The 25,899-nt window shown below is 35.5% G+C and overlaps 1 protein-coding gene across 3 annotated transcripts; it reads right to left on the minus strand.

The window, feature by feature from the left end:
- Positions 1–464: 464 nt before the first annotated feature.
- On the minus strand, positions 465–4,469 carry LOC131037899 (U-box domain-containing protein 33). 3 transcript variants are annotated; one of them, XM_059220139.1, is made up of 8 exons: positions 3,929–4,469; positions 3,723–3,838; positions 3,386–3,510; positions 3,168–3,295; positions 2,719–3,020; positions 2,483–2,623; positions 1,859–2,380; positions 465–1,732 (listed from the first exon to the last, which is right to left on the minus strand). In XM_059220139.1, the coding sequence occupies exons 1-8, from the start codon at positions 4,182–4,184 to the stop codon at positions 902–904; spliced, it is 2,421 nt and encodes an 806-aa protein (XP_059076122.1). In that variant the 5' UTR covers positions 4,185–4,469; the 3' UTR covers positions 465–901. The 3 variants fall into 3 exon arrangements, with proteins under 3 accessions (XP_059076122.1, XP_059076120.1, XP_059076121.1); XM_059220137.1 differs by having other exon boundaries at positions 3,723–3,841; positions 3,929–4,468; XM_059220138.1 differs by having other exon boundaries at positions 2,719–3,017; positions 3,723–3,841; positions 3,929–4,466.
- Between the last annotated feature and the right edge of the window lie 21,430 nt (positions 4,470–25,899).

Consider the following 25,899-nt stretch of genomic DNA (forward strand, 5'->3'; position numbering starts at 1 on the left):
TTGGCATTAATAAAGAATACCTAGTGCAAAGGAAAATATATGTGACCATAATACAAATGGTAGGAATGAGCATTAAAGTTTCAACCTATAGATTGTGGATGCTAACACATCACAATATAAAATAGATGTTGCATGGTTAGATGGTGTACACTAATTAACCTATAGAAACTCATTGGTTACAAGGTATGCACCTCAAAGACTACACATTGCCAATATAAGAAAGATGTGCTTTCACTTAAAGCTTTGTTAAGCATTATTTGAAGTAAGAGAGATAAGATCTATTATCTTCCTTACAATCATTTTAGAATAAGTGCCAACACATTACCCTCTTATTTGACTCATTTAAAAAAATGCAATAATATTCTAATAAATTATGAATTCAATAATATTAATGTATACAGCTATAATAAGTTAATAAGTTTGACATATAAAATAAGTTATTCAAATAACTTGACTAACTTGGATTAACATAACGATTTTAAATATTATTATTAATTTGTCATGCATTAAATCTATAAAAGTAATTATTTTCAACATCTACAACAGTATTTACAGTGGCATTATTACATTCGAACAGAATAAAACTACGTTTGAATCTATGGCCGCTATTCACAGTGGAAACCATATGGCTTGATATTCCGGATTTAACAGAGATCGCCTCTATCTAGCCACTGTCGGATGGCTGACCTCAGGGACAAGTTGGGGATCAAATTCTTCTGCAGGAGTTTCTTGTTTATCATGGGTGATGTGTCTTTCCCGGAATCGAACAATCGTTTAATTGCTTCCTTTTCGTATGTAAATCCGTCTGCAGCAACGTTAACCACCTGCGATTCAGAAAAACTGTTTAGTTAAATATAAAAAACGCAGATTTTTCAAATGTATACGCTTTCGATGGATTGCTTCAGTTGAATGTGTCAAAAACAAGCATAATTTCATCGGCTAATAAGTCAAAAACCATCCTTGCCTTCAATATTGGACAGTGGAAGAAACCAGGAAAATGTATTTCCTTAGCCGCTTGCACCGCCTTTTGACCGCGTTTAGCGAGCCCGCCGCCGTTGGTTGCGGGGATGGCGTTGTTCCGAAGCTGATCCAACATTTTCATCACAGTCGGTTGAAGATCAGGTCTCTCCTCTCTTACCGGACATGTGCAATGCAAGGCAATATAAGCCAGTTGAGTGGCCTCTGCAAATGGCCAATCACCGGCTGAAGGATCCAAAATCTGCTCCAATTTCGCACATTCTAGAGCATTTTCTACCTCTTGTACCACTCGCAGAGGCGGTTTCCCGGTTAGCAGCTGAAGAATGATGATTCCCAGGGTGTAAACATCGGATTTGGTAGAATATTTGCCGCTTGTCAGGTATTCTGGATCCATGTAACAAAATGTGCCTTTAGGCTCCGATTCTGTGCGTAAATCTTGCGGCAGAGGACGAGCCAATCCGAAGTCGCTTATTTTGCTTGTATAATTCTCGTCAAGGAGTATATTTCCGGGTTTAAGATCGCGGTGGACGATGGGATCTGGCTTAAAACTGTGCAGATATTGTAACGCAGAGCACATTTCGGCGGCGATGCGAATTCTGGCTTGCCAAGGGAGCGGCCGACGGGCTTTTCTGGAGCTCAGATGATCTGCCAGGCATCCGTTGGACATATACTCATAGATTATACAACCTCGCTCGAAACAGGCCCCCACAACCCTGACTAAATGTGGATGACGTACTTCTCTTAAAATATCGATCTGCAAATAGAAATCTGTAATGAACTTGCAAAGAAAAGATAGGAGAACGAATTTTGCAGTGATTTTGTGAAGAATTTATAGGAAAACAAAGGAAACCGAAATTCTCAGTGGTTTTATTTATTTTACCTCGCGTTCGAACTCCTGCTGGCCCTGTAAACTGTTCTCCCTCAGAATTTTGGCTGCAACGGTTGTTTGCCCTATTTTACCTTTGTAAACGATGCCATAGCCTCCTTCCCCGAGTTTTAAATGCTCAGATAAGTTGGATGTCGCTGCTTTGACATCGTCAAAGGTGTACTCGCTGAATTCAAGATTATTAAACGAGGAGAACGGGCTCAGGGTTTCGAGCAATGGCCTTGAATGCAAGCGGTCTTGAAGAAGTCGAATTTGAGCGTCTTTCTCTTGCAGTATGCGCTGATTTTGCTCTACTGTCGCTGCAAGCTTTCGCTGTGTTGCTTGGAGCTCATGGATGGCTTCGTTTCTCTCACATGAGATTTTGTTTATCTTATCAGCCATTGACTCAGAATTTTCTTCGACCTCGCTTTGTCGTCTGCTAAATTCTTGGCATTTCTCTTCGGCAAGCCTTAAGAGAGACGTCACCTTTTCGTTCTCTTTTACTGTTTCTTTGAAGCCGGATTCAAGCTCTTTAATCTGAGAAACGCACAAAAACTAATAAATTATCCCCTGACAAATTTTCACAGGGATAACAAGAAATTGTGTCCAAGTTATTAAGATATTAAAAAGCGTGCCTACTCTGCAATTCTCTTTAACCGCAGCGATTTCTGGTTTTTTTCGCTTGGCTGTGTCCTTTCGTGATACTGCTTCCGCGTTCTCAGCCATTCTCAAGGCCTTTATGAGCTGCTCTTTTAAAGTTTCAATATCCGTATTGTCATCCTACATTAAAGTCGCCTAATTGCAGTTTGTAATTATCACAAAGGTAGATCTTTAAATATTTTTACAACCTTTAGAGATTCGACAGGAGGATATACCTGATGTCCCAGCGATTCATGCTCGACAGTACCTTGAGAGTAGACTTGATCAAAAAGGGTTTCTGAACTATCTTCCGATTCGGAATCAAAGGAATCCTCATCGATCGTGAACGTTCTCTCTGAATCATTCCCTTCTTCGGATGGAGTCTGATTGCAGATGTGCAGATCCTGACCCAAGTTTGGCGGCAATGAAACCGATCTGTTGTAATTTTCTTGAGGAAGATGAATTGTAGACGCTTCCGACCGTTTACACAGCAAATCAGACAAAAGCCAGTCGAAGCTTTTTGATTTCTTCGCTACTGCTTGAAATTAGCAAACATCCAAGAAAATACGGAGCTTATAAATTTCTGCTGCCATATTAGTTCAGACGACAGCAACAAGAAAAGCTATTTGCAAAAATAGATAAATTGAACCCCTAATACTGTAAAAGTTGTTTTTTTTGTACTGACCATCATCTACTGGAGAGCCTTGCGTTCGTAACACGAGTTTGTCTTTGCACACAATTGCGACGTCACAGGACTCCACAGCTTGCTTTCGGACATAATCCGCTTTGCCTCGCCTTGGCATCATCATCCGCCTTCACAACTTTTTATCTCAAAATATTGTAATGATAAAAAACATGATGATATTTCAGACTAGAATAATTTACAGGTTAACTTTTGTTTACCTAGATACAGCCCCACCGGCTGAACTTGTTCCCATGACAAGCTTCTTGACGCCCTTCTCTGAGATCACTTCAACAATTCCTTTGGCAACATCGTTCTTCTCCACAAACAAAAGCTCTGCTTTGACCTGTTGCACAGTTCATCAACGCTCTAGTTATTTTCATAAAATTGAGATTTCGGCAGCGTTTTAATACCATTTATGGGGATTCTAATCTCAATTGAATCATTGCGTACCCTTCAGCTGTTATGAGATTTCAATCAACGAAGATCGACTCAAAAGTTTTCAGTTAAATCATCATATAAATATACTTATTTAACAAAGGGAGGCGAAAATTGAACCTGGGCTCCTTTGCAAATATCCAAGTATTTTTTCATGAAAGTCTCGAGCTCCTTCTCTTTAACCTTGAGGTGGGCTTTCACGACATCCTCGCTTACTTGATTCAGAGGAATTTTGCCTACTACAATCCCATAAACATGAAATTTTGTTAAAGAAAACAAGGGGAGATTCGTAAGCTAAGTAGTCAATCGACGGTCGAAACGCTTACTGGGTGATGGCATGTAGCGTAGTGGAAGGCGGACATGCAGAAGAATTATTAGGGTTTCTTGTCTATTATCCAAGTTTTGCAGCGCCCATTTGAGAGCACTGATGCTCTCAGCCGAGTCTTTTCCAACGGCCACATATATTTCCTCCCGAGGAGGATTATTCTCATGAAAAATAATTTCTTCAATCTCTTCAATTTCTTGCTCTGTTACATCCTGCAGAACGCCCTGCTGGCTTCGGATTCTTACTTGAGTTTTCATCTTTAATGCCTGCAAGTATAGCCCCCTCACAGTGGAGAAACCACAGTTACATTGGACATTTAAGAGGAATTCCAAGAATGAAACACAAAAAAATTGTCTGATTTCCAGGAAGCTCACAATAGTCGGTGATGATAATAATGTCTGGATTACACCAGTTATTTTGATCGGTTTAATGAACTCCAAAAATTACCCTTTTGGACGTGTTTGATCGAGTCTCTAACTGGAGCAAATTAGAAAAAAGTACTATAAAAATATCGAAGATATACCTTGATTTTGCAGGCAAACATCACTAAATTCAAGGAAGATTCCAAGATTTTCCGGGCCTCACAAACCTCATGTCTTTAGCGACATTTCGTTGAAAAAATAAACGTAGACTTTACGCGGATGGGTGTTATTTGATCCTAGGGCGTTTTCCTTGTTATTTTCATTCGACAGTTACATTACGGTTAAACATCACAAGAATAATCTAGATAGTTAGACTTTATGGAGTTGGATGTTATTTGGTTCCATGCTATTTTTTACTATTCAACACTTACATCACGGTCAAACATCACAAGTGTATAATCTAAATAGTTAGACTTTATACAGATACATGTTATTTGATTTTTTTTAAAAAAAATTTTCAACTATTCTACAGTTACATCTTAATTAAACATCACAAGCAAATTATCTAGATAGTGAGACTTTATGCAGATGGATGTTATTTGATTCCTTGACATTTTCCTTCTTAGTTTTGCCTATTCTATAGTTACATCATGCTTAACATTATAACCGAATAATCTATTTATTAAGAAAATTAGCATTGGAAGAAGGTGTAATAGTTATTTAATTGTAATTTATAATTTATATAAAGTTTCTTATAGAATTCATAAGAGGTCTACAAATGTTAAAATTTATAAGACTAAACATATATTATAGGATCAATAAACTAACAATAAATGTTTTTAAAAAAGAATAAATAATTTAAAATATGAAGAAATATAACAATTGATCTTCCTACATACAATGGGCGAGAGCAACAGCGAGAGTAGGAGCAAGGTGCTTAGCTAGGGTTTTAGGTACGACTGGTGTTGTAGTGGTGGAAGTTGTGGGTGAAAACAACAATGATGAAGATGATAATGACCTAGATCTACTCCCTCTGGACTTATTTCGTTGGGGGTCTTCAGTGGACATTTTTGGCTTGGTTTTCTCTTTTTTGGTTGAGTGTGGGGATGGTGTTGTTGTAGTGAACATGTTTGTAGTGGTGGTTTGGTCTCTAGAACACATTTTCTTCTATGACTATGGTTTTTCAAGCTGCCCTTCATGGGCCTCATTTTGTTACCCTAGGCTTCTATTCATTCCAGTTTCTACAGCTTCTTTCCATGTTGGGTGTCATGGATCTCCTCTTAGATGCTCTACTTTAGGTAGAAGGGGTTTGGGCCCCACAATCATGGTTTTTGCTATAAAGGAAGACTTAGTGCTTCCCTGTTATGTTTATTGGCTAAAACATTTGCTTCTAGGGTCTCCTATTTTGCTAGGTATCATTTGTCATTCCTGCATGGCAGTTTCCATTAGTCACAGTTTCTCTCGCTTTGGTGGTAGAATGATGGAAGTTATTTATCCAAAAGATTTCCTTTGTGCCTTTTCTTTCAACTATTGCAGTTGTGGGTTGAGTTTCTGGGGGTTTGGCTCACAAAGGTTCTTCTATGTTTTGAATCTCAAATGTGTTTCCATGGTGGTTTTATATTACAGTGTCTCTTTTTTAGTATGGATTTTGCTGATCTCTTTTTGTGGCTATTCTTTGTCCAGGTTTTTGCTCTTTTCTCTAAGCCTCTGGGTTTGAGGGTGGATACAGAGGGGGTTTATTCTCCTATTTATTCATTTTATTTTATGGCTTGGCTTTTTTCAACCTCTCCTCCCTCTTTGTGGATTGACTCATATGGAAAGGCCCATATGACCCTTTCTACAACCCGTTTTGATGATATTAGTGCTTAGACGAATTTAGGTTTTCTCTTTTTTGGGTGTTGGATCTACTAGTTGTTGTTATTGCATGTTGTTTCTTAGCTTCTTATCTAGAGTTCATTCAGGATATTGTTGGAATCCTTAAGGGCTAATGAAATATTTGTTCAGAGTTTTCTAGTCTAAATGGTGCTTATAAAGTTTGTATGTCCTTCATGTGTCTTCCTAGACATTTAGAGTTCCCTATTGAGGTGCTTCTTACTTACAGTTCATTTGGAGAAGATCTAGTTGTAGTTCCTATTGTTCTCTCACCAACCTCTTAGTCTATTGTTTGTGGTGCTCCTTAAGTGGTTCCATCTTCTTCTTCTTTGGCATCTATGTGTTTGGAAGATAGTTGTGGATAGAAGATTGGTCTTAGAAGGAAAAAGGATGTAAAAATGTTGAAGTTGGTTCCTAGTGTTTCTCAGCACTATTTTGTTTAGATTGTTGTTTAGTTTTGGTAGTTTGGTGTTAAGGTTCTCAAGGTTGTTTTATTTATGTTATAGTTGTTGCATAGGTTACCTTTGGGGTAACTCTATTGTTATGTCTTCAAAATAACCATTTGTTTTTTGATTGCTCTAGTTTTTGTCTTGGCTTGGTCAATGGTGTATTGAGGGCTTGATCTCCAAGCCTCTATTTTTTTAAGCGTTTTAGTTCAGATTTGTAACAAGTTGGGCCCCATACCCACTTAATCTAATAAAAATAATTGTTCAACCTACCAAACATTTTTCCTTTCAGGATGAAAATCCATCAAATTAGACCTACTTTGAAAAATTAATATGAGGTTTTGATATGCTTAACCAAAACACACACTTCTTTCAAAATGCAGATTTTTTTACTATTATGGACATATCAATAGAAATAGGAGGGGACCCATGTTTGGTGAGATAAAAAGTCAATGGAAGAGGATCCATTGGCAAAGAGGTGGAAGGCCTCTATAAAAACTCATCTCCAAGTTAACAATAGGAGGTAGGCTTCAAGTGGCATGCATAATGAATTCAATGGTATGGTCAGCAGTAGCTCCCACAATCTATTAACTTCTCTAGATCAATAGATTAAACAAGATTTGTTCAAATTTAGAAAATAAAAAGGCCTCCTAAAATTAAAATTGATAGGTAGCTCACCTAAACTTCATGCTCCCAATAATCATAAGTTCATTTCCCTCAACCTTAATCAAATTAACATTTTTGCTAAAGTCTAATATTAACATCTGAAAAATCATTTTAATAAAAAGTGAGATCAAACAAACCTTTTGTTCACAATTATTTGAAACTCTAGAAAATTTCCTCATTAATGAGAAATTTTATTAAATAATAGTTTAAATATCGATATAAGATAACTTTAATTGCTATCTTAAACATTGCCAAATCGTCAACAAGATAAAAAGTGTATATAGTTAGAAAATTTTATATCAATAAATAAAATAATATACTATTCCAAATGCTCATATTTATTATTTTCATAGATATTTATAATTTAGATAATAAGACTTTATCCAGATGGATGTTATTTGATTCCTTGACATTTTCCTTATTATTTTTGCCTATTCTATAGTTACACCATGCTTAATATCATAAGCGAATAATCCATTTATTAAGAAAATTAGCACTTATATTCGAAGAAGGTGTAATAGTTATATAATTGTAATTTATAATTTATATAAAGTTTCTTATAGAATTGATAAGAGGTCTACAAATGTTAAAATTTATAAGACTAAACATATATTATAGGATCAATAAACTAACAATAAACGTTTTTAAAAAAGAATAAATAATTAAAATATGAAGAAATATAACAATTGATCTTCCTACATACAATGGGCGAGAGCAATTGCGAGAGTAGGAGCAAGGTGCTTAGCTAGGGTTTTAGGTACGGCTGGTGTTGTAGTGGTGGAAGATGTGGGTGAAAATGACAATGATGAAAATGATAATGACCTAGATCTACTCCCTCTAGCCTTATTTCATTGGGGGTCTTTAGTAGACATTTTTGGCTTTGTTTTCTCTTTTTTGGTTGAGTGTGGGGATGGTGTTGTTGTAGTGAACATGTTTGTAGTGGTGGTTTGGTCTCTAGACCATATTTCCTTCTATGACTATGGTTTTTCAAGCTGCCCTTCATGGGCCTCATTCTGTTACCCTAGGCTTCTATTCATTCTAGTTTTTATGGCTTATTTCCATGTGGGGTGTCATGGATCTTCTCTTAGATATTCTAATTTAGGTAGAAGGGTTTTGGGCCCCAACATCATGGTTTTTGCTATAAAGGAAGACTTAGTGCTTCTTTGCTATGTTTATTGGCTAAAACATTTTCTTCTAGGGTCTCTTATTTTGCTAGGTATCGTTTGTGATTCTTGGATGGAAATTTCCATTAGTCACAGTGTCTCTCGCTTTGGTGGTAGAATTATGGAAGTTATTTATCCAGAAGATTTCCTTTGTGCCTTTTATTTCAATTGTTGCAGTTGTGGGTTGAGTTTTTGGGGGTTTGTCTCATAGAGGTTTTTCTATGTTTTGAATCTCAAATGTGTTTCCATGGTGGTTTTATATTATAGTGTCTCTTTTTGCATCTATTCTTTGTCAAGGTTTTTTCTCTTTTCTCTAAGCCTCTGGGTTTTAGGGTGGATACAGAGGGAGTTTATTCTCCTATTTGTTCATTTTATTTTACCGCTTGGCTTTTTTCAGCCTCTCCTCTCTCTTTGTGGATCAGATCCTATAGAAAGGCCCCTATGACCCTTTCTCCAACCTGTTTTGATGATATTAGTGCTTAGACAAATTTGAGTTTTCTCTTTTTTGGGTGTTGGATCTATTGGTGGTTGTTATTCCATGTTGCTCCTTAGCTTCTTATCTAGAGTCCATTCAAGATATTGTTGTAATTCTTAAGGGCTAATGAAATATTTGTTCAGAGTTTTCTTTTGAATGGTGCTTGTAAAGTTTGTATATCCTTCAAGTGGCTATGTTGGTTCCCAAAACCACAAATTGGAATTCAAAAAGAACTTGCCAAATTCCTCATTGATCCAATCAATCCTGGCCAACAAACAAGAATGGTCGAAGACCAAATTCCTCTACACTTTAGGCTCCACTAGACCTAGGTTGGCATACCTTAAACTCCAAAGCACAAAGAGACTTCTTTATAGTGAATTTAAACTTAATGCATAAGATGTTTACAGGCTTGGAAAACTAACCTGCAACTTTGCTATATTGTGTGCTTTTAATTGCTTAAATATTAAAAACAGAGTGTATTTGATTATAATTGAATATTTGTAAGAGAATGTTGCTAGAACTTTAAGTAATTATGAAAGAACAGCACTGAGGGGAATAGGACATATGTTTCCCTGATCAAGACCTTATGCACACCAGAATTACTCACAAATACTCACAACAAACCAGTGCCTTATCTGACAAATAATGTGTTATTTAGTGGCAAACATTTTAATCAACTTTGGAGACAGTTTGAAATTTCACAATGTAAGACTATCACTGCAATGGTTTCATTATGTGTTGCAAGAAAAAAAAAAAATTTGTTTCCTACACAACAACATGTGATGGCACACTAAAGAAAATCTAAATTAGATTTACCCAAAGGACTCGATTCATGAACACAATGTAACACGAAATGATCTGAAGATAAAACAATGAATCTTATATATTAGTTTTGGAGTTAAAAGATGTACAAAAGTGGAAAACTCATAGGTACTTCATGATGTTCTCGCTTGCCCAAAATATAATTTTTCATTCCTATAGACTTGCCTTAACACAATACTAGCAATCCCGACAGACAATGTGAAAAAAGTCCTCCCTTTTTTCTACATACAAAATGAATCCTTAGACATATGTGAGTCAAAAGACACAAATGAAAGGACAGACCCTTTCATCAGTATGAGCTAAAAATTATCACAAACCTAACTAATAACTCCCTAACTGTTATGACAACTAGGAACATTACAAAACATATTATAATGACACAACTTAACTTTTTCCATCCAGCCTCTGACCGCACTTCTGAATATGTTGAAGATATCCTTCATCTTTGTACGTGCAAGCGTTAAAGATGATATCTCTCACTACCACTTCCAATGTAACAAAATTCTCTAGTTGTTCCCCTGTTTTAGTCATGTCCAAGGTATCCGCATGAATGATGTTAAGGGCTGCACTGAGTAGTGATCTGCAATTAGAAATCCATTGTCCTCTATCCTTTATCATCCCTGTATCATCCACAACACTTGGAAATCCATGCTATATAATCCCTCGACACTCCTCATATTTAGTTTTTAATTCAATTGTAAATTTCTCATGAGCATTAATTAATTTGTTGACCTTGCTGACAACTTTCTTAGTCTGTATTTTATCCTGCAATAACAAATTTAATCTATCATAAATTATTTGGTGTGATACAATATTATCCACATTTTTCTGATAAATAGTCCAGAATTCCTCTAATACTTTCTGCAAATTCTCATATCTTTTAGTGATTAACACACACATTGCATCCGCTCTGACAATTTGCATCTGTTTCTTCAACTTATTGTACTCCTGTAACAATTCATCATACCTCCTTTTTATCATTCAACCATCTGTAATCTGTGGCACTGGATGACCACCTCTCTTCAATAATTCTTCATACAAAGATTTGTATTTTTCCTTTTTTGCGATTTCCATTTTCATCTAGGCTTTGTTCAACATTGAAAGATCTATCCCCATCTCTGTTGTGACCATGGTATCTATTTCTCCAACTTTTAGTTTCATCATATGGGCATAGGCCTTGTCAACATCTATAATCTTTGGCCTCTTATTCGGGGGATAGAGGGCCCATAAAAGGATAGCCTCATCATCTAGATCATATCTTGATCCAATAAAAATAACATTAACATCCTGAATGTCTAACTTAAAATCTTTCTTATTTGAATGCAACAAGCTATCAAAAATAAAAGATGCACTGAGGTCCCAACCTAGGAAAAGAATGATTCCTTCCTCTACAAGAAGTTGTCTTCCCTTTTGAGGGGTCATGTTATCTAACTCAAAATTAATTTTTGCCTTCAACTTCCTGAGCATTTCTGCCTCATTCTCTGGTGTCACATCTAGCATTGCATCTCTTAATTTCTTTTCTTTAAAATGATACAAAAAGGACTTAAACATTTTTGACTTAACAAATTCATCATCTGATACAAAATATGTATGCTCTTCTAGCCTATCATCTAAATCTACATTCAATGTTGCTACAATTTTGTCTTGAGCATCTGGTTCATCTTCCTTTTCTAGTACTTGAATCTTAGAAACTATTTCATTCTCTCCAGAATCACTTTCCACATCCTATTCTTCTTCTCCTTCCAGATCCCCAAGTCCTTGCTTCCTTTCTTCCAATCTTCTTTCCAAGTCATCAACAACATTTGCAAGTTCTTCTAACTCTTTGTTCTTCCACAAACCCATATAGTCATCATACTCATGGAGATAATCTCCCAGGTTTTTTCTTTTTCTGCACATGTGGATGTAACCTTCTCGATCGTAGTTCTTCCTTGGCATGTATATATACATATTGAATTTATCCACTAACTTGTTATTTATGACTTCATAAGCTCTAGTACAGACTATTTTGAAATCTTGAAACTGAAAAGTCTCAGGTAAGAAGGCTTGCTTGTGGGCACCCACAAAGTGTTGTGCATTAGAGACACTCAATTATCTCACAATATCCAAGTGAGCAATTCGGTATGGCACAAGTTTTGGTAGCACATAGAGAGCACCTTCAAATCCAAAAACCCTAATAAATGTGAAATCTCTGCAGGTATACCAATCTCCCCAATTATGGTTGACTTTGGTATCCTTATATTCATGTGGCCTAAGAAATCTTTTAATCACTTCTGAGAGTGGCCCTTTACACAACACATTAAAAACCCTGAACAGTAGTTTAACAAAAATTTCCTCAAATCTCACATAGTGAGATTTATCATACCTCGAATCCCACAGTGACACCCACAACAGTACAGGCTAATCTTGTCCATCCTTGCCTTGAGGATTTACCCTTAAGCCATCTGGCCATAGTCCTTTCAATCTTCCATAGAACAACACAATATGCATCAATAGTGAATAATGCTTGAAGGACTTGTCAGGGTTATTCTGAAGATTCAGAAAAACCTCATGTAGTTTGTTGATCAGATAGGTTGCATAATCAAACTATCTTGTTTCATGCCTTTGAATGTCTGCTACAAGAACCAATGGCCCCATTCGTGCTACATATGGAGCTTCCATTCCTCCTACCTATTCGCAAGCCATATATGTGTATTGTAAATACTATCTGAAATATTTACATCGTAGGGAGGACCATCTTCATCAGTTAGCTTCCCTTTCTCCACCTTATGGATGGCTAAGTTCCATCCTTGATAGGTCATGTCCATGGTTCTGTATTCTTCTTCCAATTCCTCAAAGGACAGAGGTACATCTGCTTCATAATTCAGATCAAACACTTCATAGATTGTGGCCGTATTGAAGCAAATAAATGCATCACCATTGGGAATTTGGATGCATCTCTTCATATAATTGTAGTTCTTAACCAAGGTTTTTAAGAATTCAATATTCACAAATACATTTGGAACTATGAGCTTACCCATATCGGTAATCCATGGATTAGATATCGACATCATCTTCTGTCTTTGTGAGTAATGGTAGAGGAATAATTCATGCCCCCTAACCCTAGTCCAAACATCACCAATTTCCTTATAATCGTCCTCTAGTTGATCACGGATAGGAAAATTAACCTTAGACCTTCGGGACTTGGCTCCTGGTGAGTTCATTTGGTCGATCATGTCTTGATTCAACTTTCGCTTCTGCACACTTTCTCCACCTTTAGATTTATTTGAGGCACTATAAGGGACTTCAATGACCTTCCTCTTGCCTTTAGAACCCTCCATATTTGAATCTTTCAAGCCTTCTGAAATTCAATTCTCTTCGGTTCAATCGCACTTCAATCTATTATGAAAATTCCTTGTACAAACTCCCATATATATATTTGACACATTAGAATCATTTATTCAATTTAAATCTTACTATTATTTGCCTCATGTGAACATAGACCTACCCATTGTCTGCATTTAATAATGGCAGGCTGATCCGTTTAGAATCAGCTTTTACAATGGCTAATCGACATAACTCCTCCTGATGATTCAATCATTTGGCATCACCCGTATTGTATGTTTTTCCAATTTGTACATGCAATGATGATGTGGATTTCTGTCTTTCTGATTGGCCTAGGTTTCCTCAATCAATCCATTGGGATTTAGCGTAGCCATTTTTCTTTCATTCCGCTAAACCTGACCTATCCTGATGAACCCTCCTTCTTGTTTATCATGTTGCAAATCTTATCGGCTGTTGGGACAACCTATCTTATGTTTCTCCGATGATCTGATGAGATCGGGCTCCAACTTGTCTATCCTTATGTTATTCTATCCTATTGGCCTATGTTCCCCCGATGAGGTCTCCTTCTTAGCAACTACCTCAGCTTCCTCATTGGGTATCCATGTATCAGAAAATGTCTTTTTCCGATTAGCCAATGCTATCCCAACGACTTCACCTTGTTACTTCCTAGTGCCTTCTTTCGGTGTAGGCTACGATGGAACCTCATTTCCATCCGCCATGATATCCATTCTATCGGGTATCGAAGTAGCTATTTTTTACACTTTCCAATGTCCCGATGACTTCAAATTATCCACTCCACATTCTCCTTCATCGGTGTAAGTTATACCAATAGCTTCATCGACTATCGGCATAACACTTCTCTTATGCCTCTAATAGTGAATGTTATGCTGATGAACCCTTCTTCATGATTGCTCCTCGGTGAAGGTCCTTCTGCTAAAGTCATCTCCTCAGATCAGCACACCGAGTCACCTTCCATTATGAACTTCTTTTTAGCTCTCCTTTGGATTGGTCGGTCTGGGTTACGTTGATATATCCTTCCATTATTTTGACTAGGCAGTCTTGTCAGGATAACTTATGCCGATAACTCAAATTTAAAAATCATGCAAATTAAGCTCCTCGTCATGAATGCTGATGCTTCCAATCTTTCGTGGAGACTTCATATGTGCTAATAAAATGTTTGATTCCATCACATAGGCCCAATATCTGTCATGGGCAAAAATGATCTTATAAGGATCCCAATACTGTCATAATGAAACCTCTTCATGTAGTCTCCACTCAGTGCCAACCCTTAACATGCCCAAGTGATACTATTCAGAAAATAGGTCACAGTTGGATTTTTTTGATGCTGCAACATAGCTCCTGCACATACAACCCAATAGTAAATGCTCTTATGATAGAAATATACATATAATGCATCATTAAATAGCATAAAAATATTTTGCAAAAATATGTACTAATAGGTTCCATCTTATTCTTCTTTTGCATCTACGTGTTTGGAAGATAGTTCTAGATACAATATTGGTCTTAGAAGGAAAAATGATGTAAAGATGTTGAAGTTGGTTCCTAATGTTTCTCAGGCCTGTTTTGGTTAAATTGTTGTTTAGTTTTGGTATTTTGGTGTTAAGGTTCTCAAGGTTGTTTTATTTATGTTATAGTCCTTTCTTAGGTTACCTTTAGGGTAACTCTATTGTTATGTCTTCAAAACAACCTTTTGTTTGTTGATTCCTCTAGTTTTTTTCTTAGCTTGGTCAATGGTGCATTGAGGGCTTGATCTCCAAGCCTCTATTTTGTTATGCTTTTTGGTTTAGATTTTTAACAAGTTACGCTCCATACCCACTTAATCTAATAAAAAACATTCTTCAACCTACCAAACATTTTTCCTTTTGGATGAAAATCCATCAAAGTAAACCTACTTTAAAAAATTAATATGAGGTTTTGATATGCTTAAACAAAACACATACTTCTTTTAAAATAAAGGCTTTTTTACTATTATGGACATATAAATAGGAGGGCACCCATGTTTGGTGTAAAGATCAAAAGTCAATGGAAGAGGATCCATTGACCAAAAGGGGTGGAAGGTCTCTATAAAAACTCATCTCAAAGTTGACAATATGAGGTAGGATTGAAGTGGCATGCACAATGAATTCAATGGTATGGTCAGTAGTAGCTCCACCAATCTATTAACTTCTCTACATCAATAGATTAACCAAGATTTGGTCAAATTTTGAAAATAAAAAGACATCCTAAAATAAAAATTTATGGGTAACTCACCTCAACTTCATGCTCCTAATAATCATAAGTTAATTTTCCTCAACCTTAATGAAATTAACGTTTTTGCTAAAATCTAATATTAACATCCGAAACAACATTTTAATAAAAAATGAGATCAAATGGACCTTTTGTCTACAATTGTTTGAAACCAAAAAAAAACCCCATTAATGGGAAATTTTATTGAATAATAGTTACAATATCGATATAAGATAACTTTGATTGCTATCTTAAAAATTGCCAAAATGACAAGAAGATAAAAAGTGCATATAATTAAAAAAAAAAATTATATCAATAAATAAAATGATGTACTATTCCAAATTCTCATATTTATTATTTTCATAGATAATTTTTTCTAGAATAAAATTCAAATTTGCAGCACTAACAATGATTAGCTAAAACCAAGCCACGACATTCCAGAGCACCAGAGAAAGTTAGTGACCTCAATGTCCATGAAAAGAAAAGTTCATAGTCAATTGGAAAGTAATTTGAAGTAAAATTAATGCATATATCTTCAAGTTAGTATAATATATTGAACTTTGACAAATCTAGAAATTCCCCTTGATGGAATTAAGGGTTATTTGTTAAGGATAAGGTATTGTTTTCACAAGATAATAGATGACTAGGATTTTATTGTTTTTTCTCATTATCCAACATATTGAGACATATTTTTTTAGTTTTTATCTCTATTTTTTATCTAAAATAATGGACTATGACTACTAATTGGAAAATAGTGGAATGAAAAAAACTTAGGTAATTATAGATTTTTCTTTAAAGATAATATGAATTATCTATTAAGCATAAAATAGTTTTTCATAAGATACGATAAGTTTCAGTTAACTATTGATTGCGATGTTTATCTTTAATTTAATTATGATATTTTAACATTAAAAGTCAAAAGAATGAATAATAAGTGCTAAATAATGGCAAGTAATTATTTTATTTTCATTTTAAAATATGAGCATTACTTATATCTAAAAATCTCTATTTAAAAGAGGCTACAAGGTATCAAATTTTCTTAGTGTCCATTTTCTTGAGAATAAATGTAAGAAAAAAGCCACTTTAGAAAATGTGCATTAATGTTTTACCTCGAGTTTCAAAAATTAAAAAAAGGTGCGTCATATAAATAAAAGACAAACATATATTATAGTGAAGGACTTTCTTTAAACTTTAAGCTTAAAAGTATTGCTTAATTGTGAAAATAAAAATTAATTTTATTACAAAAAATTGATATACAACTAATTCATTCAGATGCAAACATGATGAGATTACATTCATATGCATTGGCTTATAAAGCCATAAGTTGCCCATAAAACTGCCATAACTTCCTTAAGGGAAAGTAACTTCCTAGTAACTAACATGTTTTTTTAACTTTATTTATTAATCTTAACTATAAAATGAAAATTTAACCTACATTATTGTAAAATTTTCCAACATTCCCCCGCCCCCTTTTTACAAATTTAATCCAAACAAGAGTAAAACATTACAAGGGTTGAACACAACCCTTCTAGAGATGTTGATGAAGCATCTTCAACAATCCTCCTTTCTCACCTGAGAGACATTTAACTAACTCCATGGATGGATCACCTGATTGTAGAACCTGTAACCATCTGCACAACATGAGAGAGGATAAAATTATTCCCAACCTTGATGCACAGTGAGACACGTCTCCTCTAAGTTTGTCTAATGCATCTTCTAGTGTTGTAGATGAGACACCTTTCCTCCAATAGTCCACATCTCCTCCAAGTGTGTCTAATTCCTTCTCAAGCATAGTGGAAACAATCCCTCCTTTGTTGCACTAATCACCAACCAACTATGTGCACATGAGTCACCTTTCCCCAAAAATTCCAAATCTCGTCTGAGTGTGTCTAATGCCTCCTCAAGTGCTACACAAATTACCAACCAAATGTGAATACACCAGGTGCACGAATAAAAAATATTTCCCCCCTTACTCCTTGAAGGGATACATAGTACACCAAGCCTCCTCTTTTCTTCAAGGAAACAAATAGGGTGCTTCTCATGCAATGAATCATCCCTAACGGAGAATCCAGCTTGGGATGATTAAAAAAATCCTACCTCCAACCTCTGATGTGACATCTTCTCTACTCTCAAAAGCATAAATATTTCATTAATGTTGCCATTGTGAGGTGATTCTTTTGTATGCACTTAAAAACCAAAATAGTGTGTTTCACCTTCAGCCGTAGCAAGAGATTTATTTTTCATCAAATTCCCATTGATGAGATCTTTATCCTGTTGAATGCAATTCATCTTTGAAAAAAATGTACTTCTTTCCCTTTGTATATTTTCCTTCTTAAGTGGCTAGAGACAATTTCAATCTAGCAAATTAAACAAAAAAAACAATATTTTCATAGCTTCTCAAAAGGAGACAATGATCAACATCCATTTTGCCAATCTTCATGTCACAAAATCCACTTGGATAGAGAAAAATCCACCTATATATATTCAATCTTAAAATTTTATTCACTAAATACGATCACAAAATCACTTCTTTCTCACAAGACATTCCTAGTTTGCTACACTTCAAAGAGAACCTAACACATTATTTCATGAACTTTAGGGTGAAAATATATAAGCACCAATTAGGGCATCAAGTGCATCAAGATAAATGATATATATTGTGTTCTCCTCTTTGCAACTATGACTTTCACTACGTCCTCTGCATCAGATCATTTCCATTTCCTACATGCTTATAAACTTGCAACAAGAAATTGAGATTGCAGTTACATACCTTCATTGATCTACCCAATCATCAAATTAATCTATTGCTCAATCAAAGGAATAGATATAATCAGTGAAGCATTCACATGTTTATCAATTTCAGTGGGTACAACTTTAACCAGTTACTCTCTCCTTCAAAAATTGTTGTGCTGCTATGCATGACTTTGAGAATTCTCATAGGAGTACTAAACATCCCTATTGCACTATGTAATGGGTGGAAAATTAGGGTTTCACCCATTAATGCAGTAAAACAACTATTTTTCACTTAGGGACCATTACATTAGGGAAAGATGTAATTTGATAGATCTAAGCCTAAAAGACCAAGATTCTAATTAGATTCCAAGGGTTTTAGATGTGCCTCTTCTTTCCCTTTAAATTGAATAGATTTAATTAATAATGCTGAAATTAGGTTAAATATGTGTAAATTGAAGTAATTAAGCATAAATAGTGAGCTATAGTCATTGAATGGAGCCCCGAACCTTGATCCGATTAATATGTGAATGTTTGGATTTGTTCCTAGAAGGCGAACCTAAATTGTCAGAACCAGAATGCTCATCGCTCTAGTCCTCCAAACTTTTCACCATCCAAAAGGAAACCTATTTGTCTCTGCAAATAATGTCGATCCTAAAAATTGCATCTCTATACCTATTACTGCACATAGTAGAGAAGGGAAAATGGTTGGGAATAGGGGTTTTCCTTCGGTCAAACCTTAGTCTTGGAATTAACCATGAAATATAATTAAATTGTAAATGAAGTACTATAATCAAAATTATTTCCTTTTGAGGGAAATACTGAAAATGTCTCAATACTAGTGATATACCTTTTAATGAATTTTTTTTTGTCTTCACAATGAATTAGGGTTTCATGTAGATAGTCCTATTAAAACATAGAACATGAATTTTATCTCCAATGCTTGAATCTTTACTTTTCTTCTGCTCCAATTCTTGAAACAAGACTAATTGCTTGCTCACTTTAATTTGCTAATGTGTAATTGAGGACTTGAATTTTCTAGATTGATATCAAAATGAGAGGGAAAGACCTTCTTTTATACATGCTAATTCTTAAACACATTAATTTTCTGACATGAGTCAACATGACATCTATGTTCCCGCTCAAATCATGTTACTATTATGAGACCCCAAAATGGGCCCTTTTGAAGAGGACTAAGGCACTGAGCGTCATGGTCCTAGATATTAGAGGCCTAGGACATTAGGGAGGGAAAATTTAGGTGAAATGCATAGTGTGAGCAGAATTAGGGCTTCAATCAGGCCTTAGGGGATGAATGCCAAGGTAAGTGAGGAAAAAATTGTAAGGGAGTACAATTTAGGAAGCTGCATCTAGCCTCCACTTTAGTGGGAGTATGAGACTAAGCATACTCTTGATAAAGTACAAAGGTTTGCATTGAAAATGTTCATCAAGACATTAAAGAGATATGACACGCTAAGCCCCCAAGGGACTTTACAATATTACTACTTCGACAACAAGATAAAAGGGACATCAAAAATATGAAAGAGAGAGAGAGAAGCATGACTGCTAGCCCAGTAAGGTTAGCTTACTATGAGTCATGAAAAAGAAAATACCAAATTACAAAGTGAAAGGATCAGTTTGCAAAGTGACTTGAGTATCAAGATATGTGATAGTGTGTTCATAAAGTGAAACATTGAACGAAGTGTATGCCCCAATATTAAAGCAATTGCATATGTCTTATTGGGAGAAATTTATTTAAGGTAGCATGCATCCAAAAGACAAGCATTTTAGTGTAATGACATGCCCTCAAGAAAAAATAAATCAAAGAATAATGGTCACAAAAAATGAAAAATATAAGGGATCCACTAGCTTTGGGGTCAATATGCTCTTATGATAAATAATGTATATCATGAAATATTTGTATTGACTTGACCTCATCCCCCAAAGGTAGTGGAACCACGAGAACATTGGAAGAAAGGAACATGTGTCTTTTGAATTAATGTGGAAGAGACCAAAATAGATCTCCAAACTTTGCATCATCCCTAATTAGACAATAAAAGGGACAACCAATAGAAGAATTGAGAAACAAATAGAAAAATGGAACAACATATTTGGCCTCTTAATTACCTTGCACCACTAGAGTGACAAGGGTCATCCAAAGAGAACCTAACATAACAAAAAAACACATCATGGGGGAAACACATTATGAACAAGAAAGAGAGGAGAGAGAATATATGACACAAATGAAGCTAATCAAGCAAATCATCCACCTCCCAATCTTGTTGAACATTTTTTTGCGAAGGTGAACAAGATGGAAGAGGAGAAACTCCAAGCACAGTAGATGGAGCTACTACAAGTTCCAAACAAGGACCATGCTCGAATGATGAGTCACTTTGTTTGTCACTAGGAGCTTGGATTAATACTTTTGAAAATTGTTTAGATAAATCATTGTCAACATCAACAAGCTCATATTCATCACTAGAATCAATATTGTTGTCATGAAAAACATGATCATCCATTTCTTCATTAGGATTAATAAAAATAGAATCTATAATAGGAATAGAACATGAACCATCATCTTTCTTAAGCATTTTTAATCTTAGTGATTTAGGTTGAACTTCCTCCCTAGGGTTAGTCAAAGGAAGGACAAATGGGACTAAGTCAACATTTGGTGTCTTTGGGGAGGAAATGGGCTAAGAAGAAAGTTCACGAGCCTTAGAACAACATCTCCATCAATGTTCTCTTACACAATGATTTCTTTTAGTTTTAGTTGAGGGTTGTGAAGGTTTTAGGATCAATGGACATATAATTCTTCTCTTCTTTTAAAGGAGGAGGAATGGGAGAAGGTCTATTAGATTGAAAAATAAGAGACATTGAGCGCTTCCCTTTGTAAGATGTAGGAGGTGAAGCTATGACATATATAGGAGGAATAGAAGGTGTAGGAAGGAGATTGGGTCCATCATGAGGAGGAGGAATAGGTATAGGGTCTTTAGGCTTACTCAAAGATAAGATCATCTCACTCTTCCACTTCTGATAAGAGAGAAAAAGAGAATCACTTAAAAGCTTATGAGGCTCAAATTATTTAGGCCAAAAAAAATCAAGCTTGATATCTCCACAACTCACTGGGGGTTGATACATGCTATGATTGATTTTTATGATTTAATCATTATGAGAGAATTTTAAACATTTATGAATAGTATAAGCAATAAATTTCATGGAAGAGAGCCAAGGATTTCCCAACTTCACATTAAATTGATCCAATATAGGAGTGATAGAAAAATGACATCTAAACTCTTAGTACCAACCCCAATGGGAAGAGTAATATAACCAATAGTATGGCAAGAGAAACCATCATACACCTTAACCACTACATCAAATTTATCATAAGTTACTTGATACAATTTTAAAGTATAAAAGATGATCACATTCACCATACATGTTGGATCAATGAGCACCCCTCATGAGAGTTTGTCTTTGATTTTTTTTTTAATATGTAGTGGGCTATCAGGTGCATCAATAGTCTCACTTGGATAAAATGTAATGCATAGTTCCTTAGGATGAGGTGTAGGTTTATCAACAATATTCACCATATTATTAGACTCAATACCAAGGTCATTGGGAGAAATATCAAGAGGCTTAGATTTAACCACATTAGTAAAATGGGGAGGCAATGGATTGGTAAAAATTTGGATATTTTGATTTGGAGGAGCTATGGATTTGTTTCCTTTGTCATTGCCAGTAGCTACAAATATGGTATTGTTATCAATAAAGTCTTTAATTCTACTCCTTAAGGTATAACACTTGTCATTATCATGACTAGGCTGATGATGAAATTGGCAAAAGTCTTTGGGATTATGATAAGGTGGAAAAGGTTTGGAGGTATCAATTGGCTTGATGGGAGGAAGTGTCAACACACTTTTATTTATCAATTGTGTCATTATGATATGCCAAGACTCAGAAAGACGAGTAAATTATTTTTTAAAGTATTTGGATAAAGGGGCCAAACCTGATGTCATGGTTACCACTTGAGTATTGATGTTGTCATTGATATTTATGTATCTCTTGTTTGGTTTAAACTTTGCAAAAGATTGTTGAGCACTTTCATTTTTATCAATTGGATACATTGAAGGGGATGTTTAAAATTGACTCGCATGAAGCTAATAATTATGAAGCATTGTGCACAACTACATAAAGGAAGTAAACTTAGAAAAGAGAAGCTTATTCGTAATGTATTTTTGTAAATTAGCAATAAAAATTGTTTGACCATCTTGATTAAGCATAGGATAATAAATTTGAGAATATAACTATATATGTCTACAAATAAAATCAGTCACTTTTTCTATAACATCTTGCTTACAATGAATCAAATTAGTCAAACTAATCATATGACCAATATTATATTTAAATTGTTCAATCAAATAATTGGCTAGTTGTTGAAATGGTGTAATAGAATAAGGAGGCAAAGAAAAATACCATTTCAAATCTTTATTCCTAAATATTTGAGCAAAGAATTTAGCCATAAGTCTATGATCATGAGAAAAGTCACTACACAAAGTTTAAAATATTTTCACATGAGTCAAGGGATCACTTTTTCCATTGTAAAGCTCTAATTGAGGGACTTCCATATTTTTAGGAGGGAAAATATGGGCAATGTAATTGTATAATAGGCTCACAACATCAAATGTGGGCACATTAAACTTGGATTGGGTAATGGAAGCCAACTCTTGTTGTAGGAATGAAACAATTTGGGCTAAGTTGGTAAATGGATTGAAATTGGACATATTGGATTGTGATGGAGGAGTAACATTTTTGTATGTAGGTTGAGGTTGAGAGTTAGGAGGTAAAACACTATGATATGTGGGTATGGGAAATGATTGGGTCACAAATGGAAGACTCAATAAAGGAGGTATAAAAGAATTTTGATTAACAAAGTTTCCCCCTTGACTAACATGTGTAGGATTAACATTTTGTGTGGATGTAGTCATGATAGAAGATGTGAAAGTAGGCATAGTAGGAAAGGATGTAGACATAGAGATAGAATGATTATCTTGACTAGTAGCTTAAGTGTAACCCAGCACTTTAGAAAAACTTTTGATAGGCATGATATTAGTGTCAAATATATGAGCAAGGCCACACAACAAATAAACATGAAATTTATCACTTTGAACCATTCTGTTTAATCCTTCAATCAATGGGATTGGCTCACTCTCCAGGTTTGTTGACTCATCCATTGTTGAATATTTTCAAATTCATTGTCAATCTTCTCCAATTGGTCAATTGAAACCCTAGTTAGTGATTCATCCACATCACAAGAATTATAAAAAAAAATGAGGATAAATGATGGCATTTGTTTTTTTAGAGGAACCACCAACATTCTCATGGAAAAAGTTATCCAAATTAGGTTCCATATCCTTAGTAATTAAACCCTATAAATCCTTAACTCTATAACTTCTTCTCATAGGAATAATGTAAGGAGGACTAATGGTAACAAAACTCATGCACAAGAAAAAAAAATATGTCTTTGCATGTGAAAAAGGGATGCAATGCATCGACATCATCTTTCAAGTGCTCTTATCCGCCGCGGGGAAATTACAGAGGTTCTGCTAATCGATTCATTGTTTTGGCTAATAACTCTAGGATTGAGGATCTTAGTAGGGTCATTTCACAGAGTTGCAATCAAGAGGCCTTCTTTGCAAAAACAAAATACTCTTTGGTTAATTCAGCTAGGGCTCCCCCTCCTCTTTACAAAGGCTGGGATCAGGATTGGCATTTGGTTAGCCGTAGAAGAGCATTAGGCAAACCAAATGGCCTCAAAAGGATTTCCAATCATTGTCAGGAGGAGGGTTTTATAAAACCTAACCAGCCAAAGAGTTCCTCTGCTCGCTACATTCCTCCACGAAAATCCCTGGGAACATTATCAAAGGAGATGGAAACCTCTAGCCGTCACAATTCTAAGGAAATTAAGCACCCTATGTCAAATCTACCTTCAAATTCCCCAGCTACTCCTAACAAGTTGGTCATTGAAATTGATAATTATACTCAGGCTAGGTATCAAATGCATTGCAGTGATAGAATGATCTTTGCTCGGTGGAAAGGCTAGGGGATCCCGTTGGAACAAATTTCTAACTAGGTGTCATCCTCCTTCAATAACTAGGTAAGAATGGACATCCTTCCTGATAATTTCTTAGCTATTGAATGTGGTAATCAGAATCTTAGAAATTCATTTCTTAATGAGGATATATTAAAATTTAAAGGTCTAGGGTTTGATTGCTGTGAATGGCAACCTCTCTTTCTCCCATCTCAATTCAATTCCTGCATGGTTAATAGAGAAATTTCAGATAAATTCCATGTAGAATTGCGCAATAATGACTTTTTAAGAATAATAGGCAACAAAATAGGTAAATTTGTAGAATTCAAAAAATCAGCCCTAAGCTTCTTTAACCAATTCTTAATCATTAAAATGAATATTAACATTAAATCTTTAGAGCCTATAACTTTGAAATATGATAAATCTTGTTTAACCCTAGAATTACCCTTTTATAATGGTCCTTTTGAAGATTCTATGCCAAGGAAGATCCCCTCCGAGAAACCTTTCCCTATATCATTGCTCAAGTCTAATGGCGCTCCATTTAGATTCGTGGAAGGAGGGGGTTTTACCCTAGAGGGCTATAAGATTGATATTAACCCTAATCATCTTACCTCTAACCTATATCCTCATATCTCCCCTGTTAAGCCCTCTCGCTCCCCTCTTCCTTCACTACTAACTATAAATTCACCTATAGCTGACTCTCTTCTGGGGGATCAAGATCTGGAAGATGGTGAAATCAATGAAGTTATCCCCCAGAAATAGCAGCTCAGCCTGACAAATTTATCATCATCTAGTTCTCTCATTCCATAAGAGACGTTGAGTCCCTTAGGGTCTCCCCCTTTAATGGAACTAATTGCCTCTGAGAAATCAGCAAAGCTGGAGAGGCTTTCCCCGGATCCAGGATTGGCATCCTTATAGGGTCAACCACTCTCTCTATTGTCAAGTATGGAGGGCTTTGAGGAGGCAAAGGTTTGCCCTCCATCTTTGAAGGCTGTTTCTGATCCAATTGTAGAATCTGAGAATGATCGAATGGCTAGGGAAGTTAAAATCATTGCCAATTTTGTAGGGGAAGAAGTAGTAAATGACCTCATAGACCTATTGGTTGATGAAATCTGTGATGATGAGGAGTTGGAAAGACAAAGGGATCTCTTGGTCAAAAATCTAGTGGATGTTACTAGAGTTGACTTAGAAACAGATGAACTCTTTGTAGCATTAGATAACTTAGAAAATGATAACCCAAATATTCTAGGCATTATCAGCTCTGATAAAAGAAAAGCCTCTCCTGACTGTGCTAAACACAGTAAGAGAAGAGGTAGGAGATCCCTTCTTGAACTAAGATCAATGGATGTAGAAGCCAAGGGTCAATCTAAAATATCTACTCTTTTTAATGCAGGGGAGGGGAAGTTCCTCCCCACAGAGCCATGAAAATCATAACTTGGAATGTTAGGGGTCTAAATGCCCCTAACAAACAATGCATCTTAAAGCGCTGCATATTTGATTCTAAACCAGATATAATGTTAATCCAAGAAACCAAAATGAACTCCTTTGATCTAGCCCTTTTTGAGAAAAAACTAGGCATTAGATAGCTAAAGCACTCCCCTGCAATAGGGGCCTCAAGGGGCTTAGCCATCATTTGGGACTCTAGATTCATCTCGTTTACACCTTTAGAGATTAAGCAAAATTGGATGGGAGGAGAAGTAGTAAGTTATAAAAATAACCTAAGATTCAAATTGATTAACATTTACGGTCCTATCCAAAATAGGGATAAGGCTAGGGTGTGGGT

This window comes from Cryptomeria japonica, chromosome 4, assembly GCF_030272615.1.
Source record: "Cryptomeria japonica chromosome 4, Sugi_1.0, whole genome shotgun sequence".
Taxonomy (NCBI): domain Eukaryota; kingdom Viridiplantae; phylum Streptophyta; class Pinopsida; order Cupressales; family Cupressaceae; genus Cryptomeria; species Cryptomeria japonica.

Coding starts and splice junctions, on each gene's coding strand:
- LOC131037899 (XM_059220137.1), bottom strand. CDS start 4,184: ATGAAAACTCAAGTAAGAATCCGAAGCCAGCAGGGCGTTCTGCAGGAT. Junction 3,296..3,385: donor GCCGGTGGGGCTGTATCTAG/GTAAACAAAAGT, acceptor AAAGTTGTGAAG/GCGGATGATGATGCCAAGGC. Junction 3,021..3,167: donor AGGCTCTCCAGTAGATGATG/GTCAGTACAAAA, acceptor GCTAATTTCAAG/CAGTAGCGAAGAAATCAAAA.